General features: G+C 39.9%; 1 protein-coding gene across 5 annotated transcripts in view; it reads left to right on the plus strand.

Annotated features, from left to right (window-relative positions):
* Positions 1-21,569: 21,569 nt before the first annotated feature.
* Positions 21,570-25,821, plus strand: part of PPP1R9A (protein phosphatase 1 regulatory subunit 9A) — a gene marked incomplete at both ends in the record, with an annotated part of 320,087 nt that continues 315,835 nt past the window's right edge. For all 5 annotated transcript variants that reach the window (XM_082662101.1, XM_082662103.1, XM_082662102.1 and 2 more), the window contains one exon: positions 21,570-22,964. In XM_082662101.1, coding sequence (XP_082518227.1) covers positions 21,570-22,964 — 1,395 coding nt within the window. The remainder of the gene's footprint in view (positions 22,965-25,821) is intronic.

Raw genomic sequence — 25,821 nt, forward strand, 5'->3', positions numbered from 1 at the left:
GATCCAGCAATCCCACTCCTGGGCACATATCCAGAGAAAACTCTAATTCAAAAAGATAAATGAACCCCTATGTTCATAGCAGCACTATCCACAATAGCCAAGACATGGAAACAATCTAAATGCCCAACAGATAAATGGATAAACATGTGAATACTACTTGGAATACACACAATGGAATACTACTCAGCCATAAAGAAGAATGAAATAATGCCAATTTCAGCCACATGGACGGACCTAGAGATTACTATACTAAGTGAAGTCAGAAAGAAAAAGACAAATACCATATGATATCACTTATATGTCGATTCTAAAATATGACACAAACAAATTTATCTGCAAAACGGAAACAGACTCATAAAGAACAGACTTGTGGTTGCCAAGGATGAGGGGTGTGGAGGAGAGATGGAGTGGAGTTTGGGGTTAGCAGATGCAAACTATTATATATAGAATGGATAAACAACAAGGTCCTACTACATATCATAGGCAACTATATTCAATATCCTGTGATAAACCATAATGGAAAAGAATATAAAAAAGAATGTATATATATATGTACATATATATATATACACACATATATATGTATAATTGAATCACTTTGCTGCACAGCAGAAATTAACACAACATTGTAAATCAACCATACTTCAGTTCAAAAAAATTCTTTCCGGGCTTCCCTGGTGGCGCAGTGGTTGAGAGTCTGCCTGCTAATGCAGGGGACATGGGTTCGTGCCCCGGTCCGGGAAGATCCCACATGCTGCAGAGTGGCTGGACCCCGTGAGCCATGGCCGCTGAGCCTGCGCGCCCGCGGCCTGTGCTCTGCAACGGGAGAGGCCACAACAGTGAGAGGCCCGCGTACCGCAAAATAAATAAATAAAAGTCCTTCCTATGAATCTTCTTGATGATGAAGCACTTTTGCAAAAGCATCAGAGTACAATATCTATCTATAAATGATAAAAGACTAAAATGCACAGTTAAACACCTGATTCTGATGTAATCGATAAACTTGGTTACAATACCTAGAATTATGACTGATTATCATCTTAACCCTTAAAAACCTTAATCTGTAGCAAGAAGCAAGTGATTGTGAACTATTTGTCATACCAGCAGGAAAACTATGCTTGAGTCTTCCTCTCCTAAGAAGGCCAAGGCAGATAAATTTAGACCCGCCCAGCAATTCATGCTCCAGTATTTTATCCTATTTGAAATGACTATCCAGATAGTCAATGAATTCTCTTCATTTAACTTAGTTTACCATAATACGGAGAGACTATTTTACACAGACATTCCCAAAACATAATTATTCCTATACAGTTTGAAAAGACCTTCTTTTTTTCCCTTCACTCTTAGAGACCACGTAGGATTAAATGAAAGATCCTGAGAGTCCAAGTAGAACATTTACATCTCAAAAGCCCCAAAACAGAAATACCAATTCCTTCTAGAAAGCTAACTTCCTCTGATGGTGTATGCAAAAGCCAGTTTTAGAATGTCAAAAGATTCCCGTCTTGGCCATTTTCAGGGATTTTTTTTCCGTTTCTACATAGCTAATTCAGTTTAAAGCAATAACAGTAATAAACAATAATACATATCATTTGCTCACATTCGCACGCCTCACTTTCAGAGGAACAGGAATCAGCATTCGAGGTAACCTTTACCTCAGCTGGTAGCTCAGCCTCTGCGGCCTTTCTTAAAATAAAAGCAACAGCCAGCCCACAGCTGTGGCCACCGCCTTATTACCTCTAACACTTTTTTCCCACCGGAATGACGGCCAGTACCTCCGCAACAGCCTTGGGGGTGTCTGTGAGTTCTCAGAACTCTCCTGGCGGGCCCCGTTAACCCAGGACAGTCACCAGAGGGCCCCACATACGAGTGGGCAGCCACCCTGGGATCACCCCCACGACTTTCTGGATTACCCCGGCAACGTTTGGGCCGCATAGGCTAGTGGGCGACGCCTGCAACCTTCCATTCACCCGTCCTTACCTCCTGACATCTCCGGGCTCAGGGGAGTTTTTTGAGTCTCCTGGCTGCTCTGCCAATTGTTGGGCTGCACCCCGCAGGCCTATAAGCCCTAGACCTGCCCAGCTTCAAGACCAAAGAAAGAGCCTGGAGTCAACAACAATGGTTTCATGGACAGGGGGAGCTTACATGTCTGAAGCAAGGTACTGGAGCAACACCCCACCGTCTGAGGCAGAAGGCAGGAAGAACCAGGGCGGCAGTCTTCACTCCCAGGGGCAGGGGCAGGTTAGCAGTTATAGGGGGAATTGAGGTCAGGTGGGCTCATTGGTTACCAGGGAAAATAGCAGAGGGCACGCCCCTCACCTCCCCTTTGATCAGCTATCAGGTGGAGATGTTCCCATTTACAATTAGAACAATCATTAGCTGGGGCCTGGGGCAAGTTTTTAGGAAGGGCAGCAGGTGAGTACGGTGTAGGTGTAGCAGTAAGAGGACAGCCATCTTGAGTGGCCTGACAATATAAGTCCAGAGTAGAAATTATAATCACCATAGCCAGTCCAGTAATGAGGTATTGGTGGGTAGGGTAGCCCTCCCTACATGTGAACCTTGTCAGGGAGGAAAAACTTTTCCTCTATTATCTTAGGTTCAGTACTAGGGGCCTGTGAATTAAAAAAATAAAAGACGGATTAACAGGAGGAAAGGCACACAATTCTTATTAATATTTATGTGCATGGAAGTTCACAGAAAAGAAGTGAAACTCAAAGAAGTGGTTATACCTGGGGGCTTATATACCATTTTAACAAAAGAATGAGGATTTGGGCTTCCAGTGATGATAAATCCTAGAGAAATGACTAGGAAATAAGTTAGGTAACTAACAGGAGATAAGGTGTATTTTAGTAAGGTTTGTTTATGAAAACTTATCTAGGTGGGTGTTGACTCTCCATCCCTGGTGATGAGTTGCTTCCTGGTAGGGAGTAGGGGAGGGGGTAATAGGAAGGGGAAGGAACACCTTCACAATGGGAAATTTATGCCAGCCTTTAGGCAGATAAGAGGAGGCTGGAGAACTCTTCTGCATCTGCTGACTGTCAATTGCCTTCAGCTCAAAACAATCCTTACGTCAAAGTGACATATTTTGGGGTGGCATATCCTGCTCTTCTTCAACCTCATACAACCATATAGACAATTAGATGGCTACCCAAGTGTGTACTTAGATCTACTTTCATGGTATGCTCACCATAATCTCAGAAATGTATCAACTGTGGATCTTCTTTTTTTTTTTTTTTTTTTTTTTTTTTGCGGTACACGCGGGCCTCTCACTGCTGTGGCCTCTCCCGTTGCGGAGCACAGGCTCCGGACGCGCAGGCCCAGCGGCCATGGCTCACGGGCCCAGCCACTCTGCGGCATGTGGGATCTTCCCGGACCGGGACACGAACCCGTGTCCCCTGCATTGGCAGGCGGACTCTCAACCACTGCGCCACCAGGGAAGCCCTGTGGATCTTCTTAAAAATGCAGACTGATAAGTCCTCTTTCCAGCCTATCTCTGGAGATTTTGATCTGCATTGTCAACAAGCATTCCAGGTGACTGTTATGTGATTCAAAAATTGAGAACTCCACTAGTGTACCTTTGGAGTGTACATATAATGAAACAAGCAACAGTGTTCTTTTGTCCACCACTTCTTATAGGCAAGACTCCAGCCTCCATGACCTTCCCTGAGTTCCAAAGGGTAGATTCCAACAGCTGCTCAACAGGAGAAGCAGCCAAGAAACCACCTGAGGCCAGATTAAAGGGGCCAGACAAGCTCATCAAGACCACCTGAGATTCAGGGAGGGCAAGCCCTGCTCACACCCTAATCTTGTCAGAGACCCCACCCTGGAACCAGTATTATAAAACACTTCATCAGGACTTCCTTGGTGGCGCAGTGGTTACGAATACCCCTGCCAATGCAGGGGACACGGGTTCGAGCCCTGGTCCACATGCCATGGAGCAACTAAGCCCATGCGCCACAACTACTGAAGCCTGCGCACCTAGAGCCTGTGCTCTGCCACAAAAGAAGCCACTGCAATGAGAAGCCCGTGCGCCGTGTGGAAGAGTAGTTCCTGCGATCTCCGCAACTAGAGAAAGCCCACACAGCAAAAAAGAGCCAACACAGCCAAAAACAAAAAACAAAAAGAACCCTTCATCATATCCTCTGGGGTTCGAGGCAGAAGCCCTTTGCCTGCCAAAGCGATAAAGCTATCCTTTTCTACTTCACCCAAAACTCTGTCTCCGGGACTTGATTCGGCACCAGTGCACAGAGAGACAGGCCGAGCTTTCAGTAACAAAAGTAAATGGAATCCTTTTCCCTAGCGTAAAAGAGATTGCTAGGCATCCTGCTAGTTTACTTTGACCAATCCTGGAAGTTGGTGTTATAAACAGAACCAAGTTGGGTTCTATTTTGAGACATGTTAGTATTCCCTGGAGAGCTCTTAAAAATCCTGAATCACAGGCCACACTCCAGAACAATGAAGACAGGACCTGTTGGGGTGGGACCCAAGCATTTTTCAAAAGCTCACCAGAGGATTACAGCATGTAGACACATTTAAGAATCAGTATACTATGGGGTGGTGGTGGTGGTGGTGGTGGTGGTGGTGTGCTGAATTGGGCGATTGGGATTGACATGTATACACTGATGTGTATAAAACTGATGACTGATAAGGACCTGCTGTATAAAACAAAATTAAATAAAATTAAAAAAAAAAAAGAATCAGTGTACCAGAGTCATGATTCTCAACCCTGGCTGCATATTAGAATGACCTAGGGAGGGTTTACAAAAGACGGCTACTTGGAGATCCATTCCCAGAGATTCTCATTTAATTGTTCTTGGAGTTACCCAGGTTTACTTACTTTCAGATTTGAAACAGAGAAGAGAGAAGGGGAAAGTGGAGGATAGGGTTTAGAGTTTCAGAGCAGGAAAGAGGCTAGTTTATTGCAAATGATCCAGCATAGGCACTGTAATACAGAAGTGAGTTAACAGTTCAAATATCCTAGTCCTGAATGCACAGTCCCGGGGTAGGTTGTTTCTACTTGAAAGATTAAGCAATTCTATACTCTAGGCTTCAGAGAGGTGGCTATTCTTACTATTATCAACACCAGGTGTGTTTTAAAATAGCATAAGAAATGTCAGAAAATTTTCATTGCTCTTTAAGATATGTGGTTGGCTAGGAAGACTGTATAGGTCCTCCAGCCCCTGCATGAACAGGGTATTAGGATTTATCAAGATCAATGGTCTATATCCTTGATATTCAACGTGTGCTCTAGCCTAGCAGCACCAGTAACAGGAAGGAAGGATTTTGTTTCAAATGCAGAATCTCAGGCCCCATTCCAGCCTTACTAAACCAGATTTGTGTTTTTAACGAGATCTGTACTTGAACAAGATTTGTGTGTACATTAAAGTTTGAAGTGCAATAAATGGCACTCTAGACAATATTTTTCTGGCCCTATATTCAATTCTGTAACTTAAAATTTTGCCCTCTGACTCCTAAAAGAAGGTTAGCTGAATCCTGCTGCTATAATATTGTACAGTATCCCCAAATGAAGCTTTCATACAAAGAGCTTGTTTGGGTGCCAAAAAGAACAGAACAAACAATTGGGACTTTTCTGAGTTTACAGAAGAGCTTGTGTCTGCTTGCTAATGTGTGTGCATGTGTGATGGAATTTTGTCTAAGATTTCCTTCATTGTACTACGTCCCACCTAATAGCCAGGTCGTGCCCAACTTTACCTCTAAATATTGGTGGCTACACATAGTTATCAAAAAGAACCTAATTAATTGTAAATGACAGAATACATTGAAGTCAGTCACAAAGGTAGTCCAACCTCCACATTTGACAGACTGGAACAATGGGGTCCAGAGAGGCTAGAGACTCTACACAGATGAATCCAAGATACAGTTTGCCATCTGGGCTGGCCTTTGGCTGCTTCCCACCCCTTCTGCTGACCATCCTTAAACTTGAGAAGCTACTGCACTGACCGGCCAAGAAAAGCAAAGCTAAAATTGTGCACATACATATATGTATTTATATTTGTGTATTTGGTCACATGTGTTTATTATACTCATTTATGGTATACTTTGCTTTATGCAATAAACATAAATCCCCAGAAAATAGAGCTAAATTAAAATTTGTATGTTGATAATATATATATCACAAAGATCAGAGGAAGAATATTAATTAATTAATAGATTGATGAATAACTTGGTACAATTTATGGATAACAGTTCCCAGTGTTTCACACAGTGCCCCCATATGGTAAATGTTCAGTAAATAATTGTTGATTGATGGGACATGAATGTGAGTACTGTAGGTCCTGATAAAATATTTTTGTTGTTAATGAACTAATTATTATCCCAAATCGTTCCCAGAAAGAATGGCTTAAGCAACCAGTATGAAATGTAAGTTATTATTTTGGGCAGATATTTGCCAATATTTGATAAACTTATATCTAATGACCCTATATAAGAGATCAAGTCAATATCCCTAGGGATGTATTTTGTAACTAGTGCATCTTGGAAGGTTACTAGAATATTACATTTTTAAAAATTAGATATTTTACGGGTGCTTTATCAAATTCTTTTATGCATCATCTCCTGTAGATATTCCTCAAGCAAACATAATTATGGCAACGTACTGTCGCTCTATAAAGTAGGACACTGAGGTCTCCTTTATCCAGTTATCTATATGCTAAGATACAGAGTTACTTTTGGAAGAAAATCTTGGCTTTGTCTAAAAATAGGCCCTTGGCTCATCTCTGTTGGAAGCAGTCTGGCTTTCTATCCAAACATGTGCCTCCTCGGCAGCCTTCATTTTTATAAGAAGGAATCTTCCTACTTTGACAATTAGTTGATTGTCAGAGCATATCAATCTGTCTTTATTTGGGAAAATAGCATATGTTAATTCCAAACTCCTACCAAAGAGTGTGTCCTAGATTGCTTATTGCTCAATTCTTATAACCCCTGTAGGGGAAAAATTATTAGAAGATTAATAGAAGTATTTTACGTATATTTCTCCGTTTGTATTAATCAAGCATTTTTATTTTCGGTAGTTTTGATGCTTTGACATCTGGGGCCTTGCTGATCCTGGAGGAACTGCCCCTCCCAAGGCTAGCTAATTCCTAGGCACCTGTGAGAGTGCCTTTCAAATGCAAACCCACCAATCAGGGGCCCATACCCTGAAACCTCCGTTTTATTGGGCTCTCACAGAGTTCTCACACTCAGGGTCACTGTTTCCTAGCCCTAAACTTCCAAGGGCCATGTGCCAGACTAGAAACAGCCCTTACACCCCAGAGCCTGCTGAAATTATTCAAACTAGGCAATCATAAACCCGCTTATCCTGCTTCACCTGTTTCTTCCAATAGAAAACTCAACAGAGGCTCTTAAATTTTTTTCTTCCATTCCCTCTGCCTCCTGACTGACTGTGGTACTTCCCTGCACGGCCCTGCGTGGTGTGGTGTGCCCTTCCTCCTGGGAACTGTGAGAAACAAGCTATCTTTGCAACAGAAATCATCTCCTGATGTCTTGGTTCACCAAACCTGAATAATAATGAAACCTACAATTAGAAACACCTTTGGAGCAGACCAGCATTAAAAATTTAGCTAAGGCTCAAATCTAACTATTTGAATCTCTCAGTGACTTGCTTTTACTGGATAATCTTTTTCTCTTATGCCAGCCACCTGTGTTTTAGTATTTTAGAAGAAAAAAGTATAAAGTATTTTTTAGATAAATGTGAAGTTGTTGCTAATGACATAACTCACTATTGTCAAAAAATATGCCTTTTATGAATTTATACAATAGAAATATAGTAGCAAGCACTTTTAATCTCATATTTTACTTTGAGCAATAATATATTGATCAAATTTTACTGTATATACAATTTTTTGCTCAAAAACTTACTGTAAAACATTTTCTTAAAGAAAATCTATAATTATTTTATTGTAACTAATTACCTGTCAATGTATTCTTTTTAATAATATGTGGGTTTTCTTCAGTGGTGAGTTGGAGCTGGGTCTTATTGGCCTATGAGAACTGACCATTAAATTTTCAGGAACTGTATGTTGGTAGTTTGAAATTGGCCATGGTTGGAGTCATTATACCACGGCAATTGGCAAATACTGAAAATTAGGGCTTCCCTAATCCCTGTGGAGAGCCAGATGTTAAACATTTATCAGCACACCACTGGTTTTCTTACACTTGTTTTATAAACTAGTATACATCTAAATCAATAGGAAAGGTTTTAACATGTTTGGAATTTCAGCCTAATTTACAATAAATATGTTAAAATTTGTCAAACATTTAATGAAACCAAATATAAAGTTTCAGACCAATAACCAAGCTGCTTGATTTTTTATTAGACCAATAAAATGTACTGTTAATTTGCTTTTTAAATGAATCAAGAAATTCAACTTGATTTCTTAGGCTAACGTGGAATAAGTGAAATGAAAATGTATTTGCTATTTATAGATGTTCATGGCTAACTAGGTATACAGCTTCCACTTGGCTGGTGAGAATGATGAGAGTGAGAGAGAGAGAGAGAGAGAGAGAGAGGGAGAGAGAGAGAGAGAAGTCAAAGTCGGTAAGGGTGAGGCCTAATGATATGGGAACTCCAGAGTTCAAACAGCAATTGGAGTCTTCTCTGGCTCAAGTTCAGGGGATTAACTTCATAGCAGAAGGCCCAGAGAACTGACAGCACCCAATTAATCAGAATAAAGATGAATCTGAGTTAGTCTGGAACAGCTAAAATCATTCCTTATCAGATGGGAAGAATCAAAATGGCATCAGGATTCATGAGGAAACAGTTGTCTGACTTTTTGTTGTGCATCAGTAAAGAAGTCAGACCTGCCATTACAAATACAAAAGTCAGGTTTAAAAGAACTTAAGCATTTATTTACTTTCAAAGTATATGGCACTTAGATTTTATAACACAGTTAAGTAATAAAGTGCCTGAAAAATAAGGAAGCAATTTTCTTTTTTTTTTTTTTTTTTTTTTCTGTACGTGGGCCTCTCACTGCTGTGGCCTCTCCCGTTGCGGAGCACAGGCTCCGGACGCGCAGGCTCAGCGGCCATGGCTCACGCGCCCAGCCGCTCCGCGGCACGTGGGATCCTCCCGGACCGGGGCACAAACCTGCGTCCCCTGCATCGGCAGGCAGACTCTCAACCACTGCGCCACCAGGGAAGCCCGGAAGCAATTTTCATACCTTCCGAAGCATCTGTGAAGTCAAAAATGTGAAACCGGGAAAGTACACTTGTGTATGAATTACCTTCTCCTGCCAATTCACCTTAATTTCGATGATTCTCCAGGGATTATTATACATGTAAAATTGATTTTCTGTGTTATAGGTTCACCTTGCAGCAATGAAAAACACTTTTTTCTATTGTGGTCAAAAACACATAACATAAAACTTGCTACTGACTTTTCAAAAGTGTACAGTAGTTAAGATAGTAGCATTAACTGTATACACATTGTGCAACAGATCTCTAGAACTTTTTCAACTTGCAAAACTGAAACTCCGTATCTATTGAACAACTTCTCTTTTTCCCCCTCCTCCCCCTGCCCCTGGCAATCAGCATTCTATTTTCTGTTTCTAAGAATCTGTTTTAGATATTTCATATAAGTGGAAATATGATGTATTTGTCTTTTGGTGACTAGCTTCATCTATGTTGTAGCATATGACATGTTTTTCTTCATTTTTAAAGACTGAACAATATTCCATTGTATGCATATACTACATTTTCTTTGTTCATTCTTCTGCTGATGGACATTTAGGTTGCTTCCAAATCTTGGCTATTGTGAATAATGTTGCAGTGAATGTGGATGTGCAAATAACTCTTCAAGATCTGATTTTCAACTCTTTTGGGTAAATACCCAGAAGTGGGATTACTGGGTATAGTAATTCTATGTTTAAATGTGTGAGGAAACTCCATACTGTTTTCAATACCAGCTGTACCATTTTATATTCCCACCAACAGTGCACGAGAGTTTCAATTTCTCTACATTCTCACTAATAATCGTTATTTTCTTGTGGGTTTTTTTTTTTTGGTTTTTTTGATAGTGTCCCTTCTAATGGGTGTGAGGTAATATCTCATTGTGCATTTCTCTGATGATTACTGATATTGAGCATCTTTTCATATACTTTTTGGCCATATATTGGCCATTTGTGTATCTTCTTTGGAGGTATGTCTACTCAAGTTCTTCGCTCATTTTTAAATAGGACTTTTTTCTTTTTTTAGTTGTAGGAGTTCCTTAAGTATTCTGGATATTGACCTCTTATCAGATATATGGTTTGCAAGTATTTTCTCCCATACCGTAGGTTTTCTCACTCCATTGATTGTTTCCTTTGCTCCACAGACATTTTAAGTTAATATTGTCCCATTTGTCTACTTTTGCTTTTGTTGCCTGTGCTTTTAGTGTCGTATTCAAGAAATCACTGCCAAATCCAACATCATGAAGCTCTTCCTATGTGTTCTTCTAGGGGTTTTATAGATTTGGGTCTTATTTTCATGTCTTTAACCCATTGTGAGTTAATTTTTATATATGGTGTAACATAAGGGTCCAAGTTAATTCTTTTGCAGCTTTATATTCTGTTTTTCCAGCACCATTTGTTCAAGAGACTAGCCTTTCCACATTGTATATCTTTGGCACCTTTGTTGACGATCATTTGGCCATATATGTAAGGGTTTATTTCTGTGTTCTCTATTTTGTTCCATTGGTCTGTATATATAGGACCATTCAGTGACAGACTACAGGTTAATGAATGAAGTTAACTTGATTTAAAATATGAGAATCATACTTGACTAGGCAACCGGTTATGGGGCTGTGGACTTCTTTATAGATTAGTCAAAGTTGTCTTTTTTTTCTTTACAGCTTTATTGAGATAATTCACATGTCATACAGCCGACCCCTTTAAAGTGTACAATTCAGTGTGTTTTGGTATATTCACAGGGTTGTGCAACCACTACCACCATATAACTCTAAAACATTTTCCTGTTCTTCAAAAAGATACTCCACACCCATCAGCTGTCACTCCCCAGCATCAACCCCCCAGTCCCAGCCTTAAGTAAGCATCAGTCTACTTTCTATCTCTATGGATTTGCGTATTCTGGACATTTTGTGTAAATGGAATCATACAATATGTGGCCTTTTGTGATTAACCTCTTTCATTTACTATGTTTTCAAGCTTTATCCATTTTGTAGCATGTATCACTACTTCATTTCTTTTCATTGCCAAATATATTACACTGTATTGGTACATTACACTTTATTTATTCAGCATTTGATGGATATTTTTGTTGCTTTCCCATTTGAACTATTATTAATAATGCTGGTATAAACATTCCTGTTTATAGTCAAAGACTGTTAACGTAAGTGTTTGGAAATAAAGAAGAGAACCCTTGTGGAGGTCCTGATGTCTGGCATTGTGAGAAGGACATTATGCTTCAAGGAAAGCTGTGCATTGTTTAGATCACATTCTTTCAGCTATCTGATTCTGGTCTTCCTTCATCTTTGAACAGCTCCCTATGTGTAGACAGCTGATAGCAAAGCAAAATAATTCCTCTCTATAGACCAATAAATTCTGACAGGTGGAGGTTTACTCGCCTTCCCTCCCCAACTGAGGAAGAGGCCAGTTTTACTTTCATTTAGACATTAATTTCAATATTTCTGATCTATAAATATGTGTCTAAAAAATAATCTCCCTTGAACTGGTTGCAATATCTTATTAGTTTTGTTATTAATGAATTAAATAAAATCATTAACACATTTTCATTTTTAAATCTGTATGGGAGTCATGATTTCACCTTTTTGGAAAATGATCTTTTAACAACATGCTCGATATTTGGCTGCCCCCAAAACTTCTCCATTTTCTGGTGGAATTAGAATTTCAGTGGCTCTGAGAAGTATCCACCAGTTGGTCGAGAAATTTCTGAAATCTCAACAAAGGTAGCTAACATATCACTGTACTCTCAAATTTAAGTACATTCTAAGAGAGTATTTTTCTGGATAGTCTTGAAGTTACAGCAAAGTTTTGATTAGAAGAACTCAAGAAGACTTTTCAATTCGTGGACATGTGAGTACCACATTTATAAGTTTTTCTAGCCTACTTGGATCATTGTAGAGAGCTAATAAGGATAGCAACTATAAAGCAATGGCTGTCACTATCATCTTAACCAAAAAGCCAGGAGTAGACCTCCATAACCAAAAATGTAACAGGGAAGATGGGGCTATCATGGTTTCTGATACTTCCTATTCATGGTCTCAGAAGCTTCCCCACATATATGACAACCCTGCTATACAGGGTTCACCAAACGGTGATTCAGGAGTGAGAACTTCAGGTATATGCTAGACATGAGCAACTCACTAGATTCTAGTATCCATTACAACATCTAGTTAGTGCTTCCCAAATATCCATCCACTGTCCAGCTGTACAACAGAATCACCTTTGGAACATTTTGGAGTTTACTAGATTCCATCGCAGAGATTCCTATTCAGGAAGGCTGACGTAGAACCCAGGAATTTGAATCTGATCGAACACTCTAGGTGACTCTCATTTTCACACAAGGTTTGAAGTCAGTGGATATGATACTAACAAAGAGAAATATTTTGAATTAAACTTTCTATGAGCAAGGAACATCACAGAGTCTTAACTTATTTAATAACGATTCCATAGGCCACCATAATTGGTTTCTTTTGAACTTAAGTAATATACAAGTCAGTTTCCTTTTTATAATGTCAAATTCTACCGATAACTATTTCAAAATCAATTGTGTATTTGATTTCTACATGGAGAACCTACAAGATAGTAATATATTAGAAACATTTTGTATTTTTATTAATTCCTCAGTTATGAATTCTTTGTTCCTTATATTTCTTAGGTTTTATATACCCAAACATATGGCTAGGATCTTTCAGAGAAGTCGTATTTTCCATAGCTGGAGACAATTTCATTTAAAGCAAAATTAAAATCATTATAGTATACATTGACTTTGTGATTCGAAAATCCCACATAAGTGATCAAACAGTTTTAATGAGGTGATGATGATGTACAGATATTTTGGAAAATGTGCCTATATGTAAGTTTCTGGGTTGGCACTCATGCGAGGGTATCTCAGTGTCAGTGTTATGCCTAGTGTTAGACCTTTGAAGGTGCATGTGCTTTTCAGAAAGTAAAACTACATCCCATAATAAACGACTATGCATCTAAATGCTTCATTTGGCCTTGGGCCAACTCTCCTTCGGGCGAGCATGTGGTAGTCTATCATTTGGTTCTATGTTGCTGGTCTTGCTTACTTTCTGAGGCTCTTGAGGTGGGCTCAACTTATGAATTTGCAAAATATGTACACTTTGCATAAATAATATTATAGCACACTGTAATCAAATACATGTAATTTATTATAAGAAAGTTTTCAGGCTTCACAAAGTAATGTCAGACTAAATTGTTAGCTTCTAGAACAAAGCAAAAATTTTTTAAAAATCCACAAAATTCAGTTTCCTCCCCTTTAAAGCTACGTCAGGTCAAATTTACATTTCTAGCAAAGATAATATCTTGTTTTCGTTTTTGAAACTATACTATTTAACCCCCTTCTAAAATTTTCATTAATAAAGCTCAATTTCGTCTCTCATTAATGTGTTTGTTTCTATTCTCAGAATCATAAATATGAATTCCATTTCCTTTGAGGGCCCAGCTAGGTATTAAACTATTTTCAACTGTTCACTCTATTGTTACTGTATTCACAAAATAAAGAAGAGGCTTAGATTATTGTTCAAGTTTTGTCACACTGCAATAAGGAGATAAGTAGTATTCTGATTTTTTCCATAGACATGTACCATGTTGGTGCCCATGGCTTTCTTTTAAAAGTAATGTGATATGAAGGAACAAAACTTAGCTTGTAGGCCAGATAATTATTAATGTAGAATTTAACAGTGCTTTGCTCAACTAAACAAAAATCAAGAGCAGGATTCAGACACAAGATTTTCTAGACTAACTGGTCGCTTTATTTCAGCTTATATAAATACATTTTTAGAAAACTAACACCTTATAATTTTAGTTTTAAAGCTTTTTTCTTCTAAAAAGAATACAAGGAAAAAAAACCTGAGAAAGTATGTGATCCATATATACATGTAGAATCTAATCAAAGATACTAGTTAAGTAAAGAACTTTGTAGTGGCTTAATCAAGAAGAAACTAGCTCTAAAGCCAGCAACATCTCCAAATACAATCACAGCGTTGGGAACCGTTCTAGGACAAGAACAAGAGGGTTGGTTGCTCAAGATCTGCTCGCTGATTAGGATAAGTTCTTGTTCGTTATTCACCCAATTCAAAAGTTCAATAGTGTATAAACATGTAAGTCATTCATCTATATTTTCAAACTTTATTTGAAACTATTGTGTTAATGGTAATTGACAAGATTCTATGCTGGACATCAGGATTATGGCTAGGAACCTATAGAAAATGTACTAACAACTTCAGAGGAAATTTTTTATTATTTCTAAAAGCAGATGACCACATCTACAAATTAAATACTAGAGCTTTCTTAAAATGCAGTGTGTTATAATTTGAATTTTGTGTAAAGCGGGACTGTAATGGACCTCCTCAAGGAGGTTTTATTACTAGAACTAGACTGGAAATGGAAATAAAATCACAGAAACCTCCTGTTTAATTGGAGACAAACAGGGATGTTTACTTACTTACTTTAATAATTAATTCAGCAAGGCTAATGCCATGGAATGGAGAAGCTACTGAGATACCTTTGTTATTCTTTGATTTTTCCCCCCCATATTTTCACAATTAAGACTGTTTTGGACAACTATTTCCCCCAACAGCTGTGTGCAAAAGAGAGCTACGCTATTATACAGCTCAATAACTAGGCTTAGCATCTCTACGGTAAAAAAAGTACTGAATATGAATTTCAGGAAAAGGTTTTCGATTTGAATCTCATTTTGACACTTTGCTAACTGTTCTCTCAGTGAAGGGTCGCTGTGTCTCTCTTATTTGTTTCAGTCTTGAAATAATAAATTATTCCGAAGCAGAGTAGACAACCTGCCAATTGCAAGGATGCCAGAGTTCAGGTGCACCTTGTGGGTAGAGGATTGGCAGGTTGTGTACCACTCCTAGAATCCTTCTGCCAGAGGGGCTAATCTGCTGAAAGTAAAATGGGTTTCTGTAGAGACAGATAAGTACCTAACACTTGTTTTTCAACATGCAATTTGCACCACTATAAAACTGAAAACCAAAAAGAATTGGTATAGCAGGTATTGTTTCAACCTGAGAAGCAGTGACAGTAATTAAAACATCACACACAGATCTGGTGCAATAAAACTCTTGGTTTTCTGTGTTTTGTGTGGGCAACCAAACAAAGTAAAAATAGAGAAAAGAGAGAAGATGTATCACCTTGGCCTAAATGTGCTGTGTAAATCTACTGTGGTTTATTTGTAGAGCTAATGTATTAATAATAACTTAAAAATGACTTTAAGAAATCCCAAGAAGTTCTATAGTTTATTACTTGTAGCAACTAAAAGTAAATATTCAAACCTATCATGAACCTACTTCAGGCTGAAAAGCCAAGATACTGGCTGTATTGTAGAATGCGACATGAACCAAAATGATGGTATAAATTTTCAATGGCACGCCCTAGCCATGAATGTAGGTAGAAAGTCATGCTGAATCATTATCAATTTATTTAGGCAAAAATTATACCTTCTAGATTACAAAATCCATTTAAGCTAATTTTATAACCAGCATCACAAAATCAGACTGTTCATAGATATCTCTGATGCATTCTGAATGTAAGCCTGAGGACTCTATCACTATTTTACAGAAGTATATTTTACCTCTACAATGAATTGTGTGTGAAATATTGTAAGACTAAAAAGTACATATTAATTTTTTACCCTTAAATAGGGATGGTTATTTTAAAAGATGGACCTTTAAGATGCCAGAATATCAACATTCACATCTAAAGATGACAAAGCACTCTGATATTTACCAACGTAAAATAAGCAGTTATAACTAAACTTCTGGTAAACAAGTGCCTCATTACTGTCAACACACTTGTCTTATTAGCACTGGTACAGAAACAGTAGTATGAGTAAAATATCCTTTTAAGCTAAAGTTATGGGTAAAACTACCTACAGGAATTGATCTTCCATTACTTCACCTATTCCATAAAGAAATTATTCTAGAGACCTCCAAGTTCGTTCTATTTTTTTCTCTCCCTTTATGGACTTGTTAACATGCAATCACCCAGGTGCTTTCATGCTATAAATCAAGGAGTGATAGGCAGTTTTCAGGCTCAGCTTAGTCAATTTTCTCTAGTCTTAAAATTTTATTTGGGTTTGATTTAGGCTTAATTTCACAACTACACCCAACATTTCACTTTCACATATGAATAATTTAATTATTTGAATAGATACTCAGAATATCCATTATGAAAACTGAAAAAAATATATTGAGAAAACCCCTAAAACAATGTAGAATACATTTTGTACTTTTTATTGACTAATCTTATGGTCCATTCTTGGTTACAAAGGAAATAAGAGTAATAGCCCACAATATTCTACGTGATTTATAAAATAAATCACATATGAAAATCAAAATCCCCCTCTTTCCCAAATATAATACATTGCGTTTTGGGTGCCTTGCATGTCAGTACTAAACTTCACCTAACACTGCCCCAGTCCCTTTTCGATTAGAACAGGCAAAATTTATGACCTCTTATCCTCAGTACATTAATGATCTATTGAACTAAGTTTTGATCCTTATAAAGTTAAAATACCTTTCCTAATTTATGGAAGTGCAAATGTTGTCTAAGACAGCACTGACAATAGAAATTTCTGTGATGAAAATATTCTGTATCTACACTGTTCAGTAGGTAGCTACTGAGTCTTTTGAATGTGGCTAGTGGGACTAAGGAACTTAATTTTAAATTGTATTTGAGTTAAAGTTAAATAATCACATGTATTGGGTTAATTACTACTGGTCTAGCAGTCCCTTCAAACACTCAGGTAAGTGTTAGAAATGGAAGGTAGGTTATGGACAATCCAGGAATCTGAAATTATGAAAAATTATGTTTTTAAAACTCTGTCATTGGACTTCCCTGGTGACACAGTGGTTAAGAATCCGCCTGCCAATGCAGGGGACATGGGTTCGAGCCCTGGACTGGGAAGATCCCACATGCCACAGAGCAACTAAGCCCGTGTGCCTCAACTACTGAGCCTGCGCTCTAGAGCCCGCGAGCCACAACTACTAAGCCTGCGTGCCACAACTACTGAAGCCCGCGTGCCTAGAGCCCGTGCTCCGCAACAAGAGAAGCCACCGCAATGAGAAGCCCGTGCGCCAAAACCAAGAGTTGCCCCCGCTCACGGCAACTAGAGAAAGCCCGCGGGCAGCAATGAGGACCCAATGCAGCCAAAAATAAAATAAATTAAAAAAATTAAAAAAAATAGTTAAAAAAAAAAACCTCTGTCATTCATCCCTTCAGTATGAATTTTTCCAGAAGGTTCACAATAAAAAAAAAGTGAAACCTAAACCAACCAAATTCTTTAGGCTGCTTTTCTGTATGAATCATCTTTTTGTAAAGAGGTGTAAGACTGGTTTTGTTGCCAACTCTGCCCCCTCTTCTACAGATAGAACTGTAGTGATTAGGTTCCTGCATTTATTTAGGTTATTCTCCTAAAAAACATGGTTTCCATACTGCAAATAAATGACAGGAACTTTTCCACCTAATTACCCCAGACAACACAAATGTTCTTTCCAAAAGTGGAGACTGGAACCACAAGCCCCCTCACATTGCCTGTTACATCTGTTTATGCTCATAGAAGTGACATCCACGTCGTAGACAGGGAATACCAATTTCTTGGGAAAGCACCCAGAATTTGGTGAGGCTTGAAGAAAAAATTCCACTGTTCAAAGTAAGAGATACATAGAATTGAGCAGCTACAAAGCTCTTTTGAAATTAAGCAAGAAAAGATTTTGCTTCCAGAGTATAAATTCTGTGTATAGACTTGCCGGAGTTCGTATGCAACCATAATCATTTACTAGCGATAAAGCTGTAGGTAAGTTACAAAACCTAAACCTCAGTTTTCCCATCTGTAAAATGTAGATAACAATAGCTCTGTTGGAAAAACTCCTGTAAGACTTTGAAATGGGCAAAAGATTATTGAGTGTCCTTTCAGTGGAATGTTGGATGTTATCTAAAGGACTCTGGAGTTTCATGGTTCTACAGTAGTTTGCACCTTTGCCTGCCTTTGACTTTTTACGACTCTATAAGCCCTAGAAACTTAACGATACTGTAAATGGTTCTCATCTATACATATGCAAAATTATTTTGTTCCTTAGAGATACAGTTATCACTGCCCTGTATAGGAGATAATTCAAAATATTACATTTTAGTGCCTTATTAACCAGTTTTGCCTCTTTTCTGATTTTCCATAAAGCTTTGCTCTTCACATTCTCATTTGGATGGGTTGCAATATTTTGGTGTTCCCTCCCTAACTGATGAGTCAAATAACATTTTTGACACAGCTTCATTTTACATTTCTGTTAGAGTATATTTTTACCTTCTTGAAAAATTATCCTTAAAAGTTTCTACTCCACAGTTTTTTTGAGAGTTGGTTTAAAGGTCTATATTGACGGTTATGATTGGTTTTATATTTTGCAGTAAGGCTGTAACACTTCCGAAATTTTTGATGGGGAAAGGAGGGGGTAACTGAGCATTTATAAAAGGGGAGTCTGAAAAGCTCTTTCCTGATAAGAAAGTCAGAAGATTTCCTCACCTCTTTCCTTTTAGCAGCGGAAGGTTAAGGTGGGTATTAGGCGAAGTACAAGTGGCCTAAGCGGAGGAGTGGAGGCCACTCTGGATCTGGGCCTAGGTGCCGGCCTTCCCTGCCAGGAGCGTGGCCCAGGGTTTTGGATGCCCTGGGGTCACGGAGTTAACGGCAGACTTTGTGGGGCCCCAGCAACAGACAGCCCAAGAACCCAGTTCTCGCGAAACCAGGACCCGAGCTGAAGGGCAGGATTTGCCCCAGGCCCGAGGGGCCCCTCGCCCACGGCCGAGGGGGTGGGGCGGCCTCGCCTCGGGCCGGTGCTTTTCGCCCTCCGTTGGCCGCCAGAGGCTCCCTCTCTCTCCCTCTCCTGGGATTTTGCTGCCGGGCTCCCTCTCTCTGCGGCCCTAGAGTTAATCCCATCAGCCGAGGTGAGGCACCTGTTACCCCGGGCCTTCCTCACCCCCGCGGCCTCTCCCCCGTTACACCCCCGCTACGCCGCCAGCCAAACGGCCCGGCGCGGGCGACCGCACGTGGGCGAAGCCCCTGCCCGGGCTGGGACCCCCTCCCCAGGTCGGCCTGAGTGTGCGAATTCGTCGGGGCCCGGGCCGCCGCCCGCCCGCAATGGCGTTAGGGAGCGTAGCGCGCCTCCCGGGGCCGCCCGCCGCGGGCCGGGCGCGCGTGGGGGGCCGCGGCGCGCGTGGAAGCGGCCGCCGCAGCCGCCCATCGCGCTGCGCCGGGAGGAGCGGGTGGAGGGGCAGCGAGCGGGCCGGCGCCGAGCCGAGCCGCGGCCACCGTGGGGCGGGGGGCGCCTCGGAGGCGGAGGTGGGAGCCGCGGCCGCCCGACCCTCCCCACCGGCGGCGGCTCCCGCTCGGGTAAGGGGGAGGATGTGCGCGGGGCGAGGAGCTGGGGAGGGTGGAGATGAGGAGGAAAAAATCGGGAAGTACAAAGGCTGAGTTGCAGGCTGAGGGTGGGGGAGGGCTGCGGTTGGGGAGCGTTAGGTTGAGGATCTGAGGCAGTATCGGTGGGATCTATTGTTTCCTGGCACACTGGGAGGAAAAACAAAGGGATTTATTAGTATTACCCCGTAAATTTTTTTCTTCTTCTTTTTTTTAATGTGGACGGGGAGCTCGGCTCTCCCCATGCCACACTGGGATCCGCCTGGCAGCCGCCGGGAGCCACAGCCAATGTGTTAGGACTTCAGGTGCTTCTTGGCACAAAGCTAGACAGCGACCTCCTACCATAGCGCTTGGCGTCACCTGCTCTCCCGGCCCTGCCCCTGCCCGGGGCCGAGGGATTGCGTCCCGAACCAGGCTCGGGAATCGGCTGTCTCTCAAGTTGGTGTTATTTATGTTTGTCTTTTGTGAGGGCAGGTTTTGAATACCCCGGCGGCCCCAGCGCCCCCGCCCCCCGCCCCTTCGGGTTCGAATTGGCGGGGGAGGGAGTTGGGGGGGTTGTTGGGGGGGAGGGGAGGGTGTGTATGGCTTAAACAAATGTCAGGGTAGAAGGAGATTGTCGAAGCTTGACAAAAAAAACAGGCACCACACTCTGAAGCCTTTCTTGTTTGTCTGCATGGGCCATGCATGCGTGCTGGGCCAGGAGCCGAGTCTGGAGACGGTTTAAGTGAAAGTGTGTGCTTCCTCGTCTGATGGTGCGTGAGGGTGATAGGGCTCCGCCTAATATTAAAAAACAAAACAAAAACAAAATGAAAAATCTTTAGAACTACAACATCTGCTCCTCAGCGGATCTTGAAGTATTTGCTTGCTGGCATATTGATGTGAAATACAGCTGTGGGCTAGAGGAGACCAGCCAGCACGTATTGCGTTGTATTCTGAGCTTGTAGTAAGTTAGAGGCAAGTGTAATAAACAAATCAGGGCTATGAAAAGTGGTTTCATGGTCCTTTATTTTCTGATCCTCACGTTCTCATACATTTATTCCCATGATATCCTGTATCCCACTCTATAATTAGTAATGTTCACTCTTAGGAAACTTCCAAATATTTGATGTGGTTCTGAACTTAGAGTGAAACTTACTGCCATTTAAGAACTTTCTTCTGTTTGTTTTGGTCTGAAATTGCACAAGTGTTGTTTTGGGGATGCTGTAGATGAGAATATTGGACCAGAAAGAGTGAAATAAGCCTCTGTAGACACGTTTTGGAGTTTGTAAACAGATTCTGAACTTTCAATTGTGCTTGTATAGAAAGAATAAGTTCTACCTGATGTGGAGAATCTCAAGTGAATTTCATTTTTCTGGACAGTTTGATGATTTCTTAAAGATCTAGGAACTGCTGGTTTCTTTTAAGGTCATTCACAAAACCAACCAAAACTTGGGCTAAAGTATTGCTTTGAAGTGTACTTATGTGTCACTTGTATGTGTGTATGTGTGTGATTTTGGTAGGGATCTCAAGTTATGTTTGAAACAACTTTGTTACCAAAGACCAATCAGAGTTATAACTTTTAAATTCTTGGCTTTGAAATTCCCATTTCAATATGTAATTTCTTCTTATTTGACATGTGGCCAAGCCACTTTGGAAAAAAAATGTATAATAGTTGACTAACCGTAAATTCAAATAAGTAAATGAATTCAGAAATTCGTTCTTTTCTATTACAGATGAACCTCTAGTCTTGCTTTGAAAAAGCCATTTTGTGTAACTCTTGACTGCATAATTTCCTAATACACCTGTTGGGAGGATCACTGACACAGTATGCCATTTGAGAGGTACTTTTTCTTGACCAGATACTGGTGATTAGAGAAGAGAGGTGTTTTGTGGGGTTTTTTTGTTTTTTTTTTCCTGATCATTATGAACACTGGCTTTTCACCCCTGAAGTAAAAATGTTGAAAACCGAGTCTTCAGGTGAACGTACCACTCTCAGAAGTGCCTCTCCTCACAGGAATGCATATAGAACTGAGTTCCAGGCACTGAAAAGTACCTTTGACAAACCCAAGTCAGATGGGGAACAAAAAACAAAAGAAGGTGAGGGATCCCAGCAGAGCAGGGGAAGGAAATATGGCTCCAATGTCAACAGAATTAAAAATCTATTTATGCAGATGGGTATGGAACCCAGTGAGAATGCTGCAGTCATTGCCAAAACAAGGGGGAAAGGTGGATCTTCATCCCCTCAGAGGCGAATGAAGCCCAAAGAATTTCTGGAAAAAACAGATGGCTCAGTTGTTAAGTTGGAGTCCTCTGTTTCAGAACGAATTAGTAGATTTGACACAATGTACGATGGCCCTTCATATTCTAAGTTCACAGAAACTCGCAAGATGTTTGAGAGAAGTGTGCATGAATCAGGACAGAACAACCGCTATTCCCCAAAGAAGGAGAAAACTGGAGGGAGTGAACCTCAGGATGAATGGGGTGGTTCTAAGTCCAACAGAGGCAGTACTGATTCCTTGGACAGCCTTAGCTCCCGGACGGAGGCTGTCTCCCCAACTGTGAGTCAACTGAGTGCAGTATTGGAGAACACCGATTCCCCCAGTGCCATCATTTCTGAGAAGGCTGAGAACAGTGCATACTCAGTGACGGGGCATTATCCCCTGAATTTACCATCGGTTACTGTTACAAATCTTGACACCTTCGGGCACCTTAAGGATTCTAATTCTTGGTCTCCTCCAAGCAAACACAGTGACGATGCAGAGGATGCTCAGAAGAGTAATACAACTCCAGTACTAGAAGTGGCTTCGAAAAGTACCTCTCTAGCTTCAGTGCCCAGTGAAGAGGCACAGCAGAGCAAGGAAGCCGAGGACTCCACATCTAACCAAGAGACTCCTGACAGAATTGACAGAGACATTCCTGAAGGACCTTGTGCTGAAAACAAGGCAGTTACAGAGCCTGAAATCCCTTCACCACAAAACGAACCTTCAGAAGACGCAGAAGCTCATTTGGTTGGGAGTGAGGCAGCAATGCAACAGAAGAAAGAACTTGCAGGTGGTGATTTTACCTCTGCTGATGCATCTAGATTCAGATGTGGAAAGGAAGTATTCGAAGATTCAAATAATTTTGGGAGCTCCCATGTTTACATGCACAGTGACTATAATATATATAGGGTGAGATCCAGGTATAATTCAGACTGGGGAGAAACAGGCACTGAACAGGATGAGCAGGAAGATAGTGATGAAAACAATTACTATCAACCTGATATGGAATACTCAGAAATCGTTGGATTGCCAGAAGAAGAAGACATCCCGGCAAATAGGAAAATTAAGTTTAGTAGTGCTCCAATTAAGGTGAGTATGTTTTCTCAGTTTGTTTTTGAAGTTTTTTCTAAGTTTTTTGTTTGTTTGTTTGTTTGTTTTTTAGTATTTGGGCCTGACTGTATGTAGACTAGCTTTGACAGCTATAAAGAATTCAAGGTTGTTGATATACACATGTTGTCAGGTGATTTTAAAAGTTTGGAGTTTGAGAGATATTATTTCCTGATGTGCTTTATAGTTGTATAAACCAGTACTGAGTAATACTGAAGTTGAAGAAGTTTGGGGATTTTGAGAGACATTCCAATGGACGGGTGTATGAATAATATGAACACTGAAAACCAGGAGTGTTAGTTTGAAATAGAATTACTTCTTTAACTAGTTTTACTTGAAATTACCCATGAATAATAAAATTATCTGAATCGAAACACTGTAGGATATGAGGTATAATGTACAAAGGGAGAGTTATGATAACCTTGAAATAATATTCTTTATTTACGTGCTTAAAAAATCCGAGTTATCCCTTTCTTAAGTGTAAGTGGATTGTGAGGAATGTTGGAACTTTTTTTTTTGTACTGCTACTTGGTAGTGAATGTTGGATTCGTGGAAATACGTTAGCGGACTTAAATACTTTAATTGGAAAGCTATGACTCTAAATAGCTTTGAGTTCAGAATTTGTTATATGGCTTTAAAATGAAATTGTGTGAAAAGATGTTAAATTGATTTGCCATTCATGGATTTATTTTTACCTCTTAAAATCTGGATAAATGCCAATTGAATTCAGGCGCTCTATTCTAATGACTTCACTTAGTTAACATTTGGAATAGAAGAATAGCACAAAGTACATCCGCAGCGGGTGGTGAAACATTATTAGCTGATAATGGCAGTGGGACAGGAGGTGTTTGGTTGAGTATCAGAATCTCCTGGAGTGCTTTTTCAAAGTGTACTTGTCCATCGGCTCAGCCCCAAGATGCTGGCATGCCCTCCTAGGGGAATCTGGGGGGTTGTCGTGGCAGAATGTGTAGTTTGAAACCACTTTCTAGGGGCTTTTAGCTTACACAGTGTGTATATATGATAGATTTGGAATTAGATCTGGTATCTTCTTAAATTTTCTCCTCAAAATCTAAAGTCACTGTCTATTGTTATTTCCATCTTATGAAACTTTCATATAAGGCTTTAAGATACATAATTTACCTAGCAAAGATAAATATGACCTTTCTGTAAGTATGAAATAAACTAATAATCTATGAAATTATTTACTGGTGTTAGCAGGCAAACTTTTCTTTCATAGTGTAAAGCAAAAGTTCTGGGTCAGAATGGGCCATGTCAAGTTAAACTATGTTTGAAATAACTACTGGAGTTGTGAATCTAGTTTCTAAGTAAGCTAAGTTTCTTCCGCTGCCCTTTGCCACCTTCCTTTGTCATTCTCTCCCCTACCCCCCAATGGTAGGTACTCTCTTTAGACTTGCCTTTCCCTCAGGCCTATCCAGCCAGCTTCTAAATTTCATCTTTTACATCCGCTTTGCAGGTGCTCCCCTTGGAACATCATCTTTTTACCCCTGAGGAAGAAAGCAATAAGATTAAATTGTTATGCATTGAGCAAGGCAGGAATAACTGAAATGAACTCTTCAGGGAGTTTGTTAAAACCAGTGGCTGAGTCCCTAATGGGGGATAGCAGTTTATGAAAATTTGGCAACCAAATGGGGCACCAGCCTTGTATTTGGGTCCTATGCTGCACAATATGTAACTGCATAGTAATAGGTTTAATGGATTTTAAAGGATTTATCATTGAAATTTGGATGCTCTTTTGTGAACAAACCAGGTTTTGGGTGTGATACTTTGAAATTGAAGTGATTTTTTTTTTCTGCCATTTATAACAATAAGCATTTTGCCTCTGAATTTTCACGTAATAGACTGTGTATTTCACGTAACAAGGAACGAACTAGATTACATACATTTAAGTTCAACACATTTCATTAAGAATATGGATCAAGCATCAGATTTGTGAAAGGTAATGTGCTGCGTTTTAGTGGGCAGTTAACAGTACTAGTTGGAGTGGATTAAGTTTGCAAACAGAAGATTCATTCTTAGCCCTTTGTGATGAATAAGACAATTACTCTTTCTTGTTCCCGTTGTTTAACATGTAAGTGGATTCACTTGGAAATTTTGAGTGCTACTTTTCTACTGGTGATGATGGTAGTGTTCAGATTATTCTCCAGCTAAGATTTTTGCCTCAGAGAGTGGTAATAATTAAATTCAGTAAATGTTTATTGAAGGCTTATCATATGTCTATTCTCATGCTGTTAGCTGCAGAGGACACAAAAATCTATAAGGTTCCCTCTTTCCTCTGTGAGCTTGTAGATTCAATTCTTAAACACATGGTATTTAAAACCCATGAAACACAGTGTGAAAACCTGTGCTGAAGTGTCTAATGTCCTATGAGTACTTTAACTGTTCTTGGCTATACTAAATGCATGGAGTGAACAGGATTTGGTGGATCATTTGGAAGGGAATACACTCAGCCATTCCCTATGTGTTTCCTTATTCTTTTTATAAATATATATTTATGGAATGGAAGTTATGATTTCCAACTTAAATCTTTTCCTTTGAAACTTAAACACATTCCCTATTTTAGAAGTAATAGGGAGCATATTCCTTACAGAAATGATTTTTAGAACTTTTACATTCTTTTCCCGATAGTCTCATCTTATTCTTCACTAGAGTAAACATTCTCAACACTTTTGGTCTTTTGTTTTAGATCTTGTGTGTGTGAAACAATGTCCTCAGTTTCTATTTCAGTTCTTCTATGGATGTTTTAAACAGATATTTCCCTAAGATGTCTTAAATCTGAACCTAGAAAAATATCAAAATAATAGCTGATCTTTCCTGTGTA

The sequence above is a fragment of the Grampus griseus genome (assembly GCF_964374135.1).
Source record: "Grampus griseus genome assembly, chromosome: 9".
Classification (NCBI taxonomy): domain Eukaryota; kingdom Metazoa; phylum Chordata; class Mammalia; order Artiodactyla; family Delphinidae; genus Grampus; species Grampus griseus.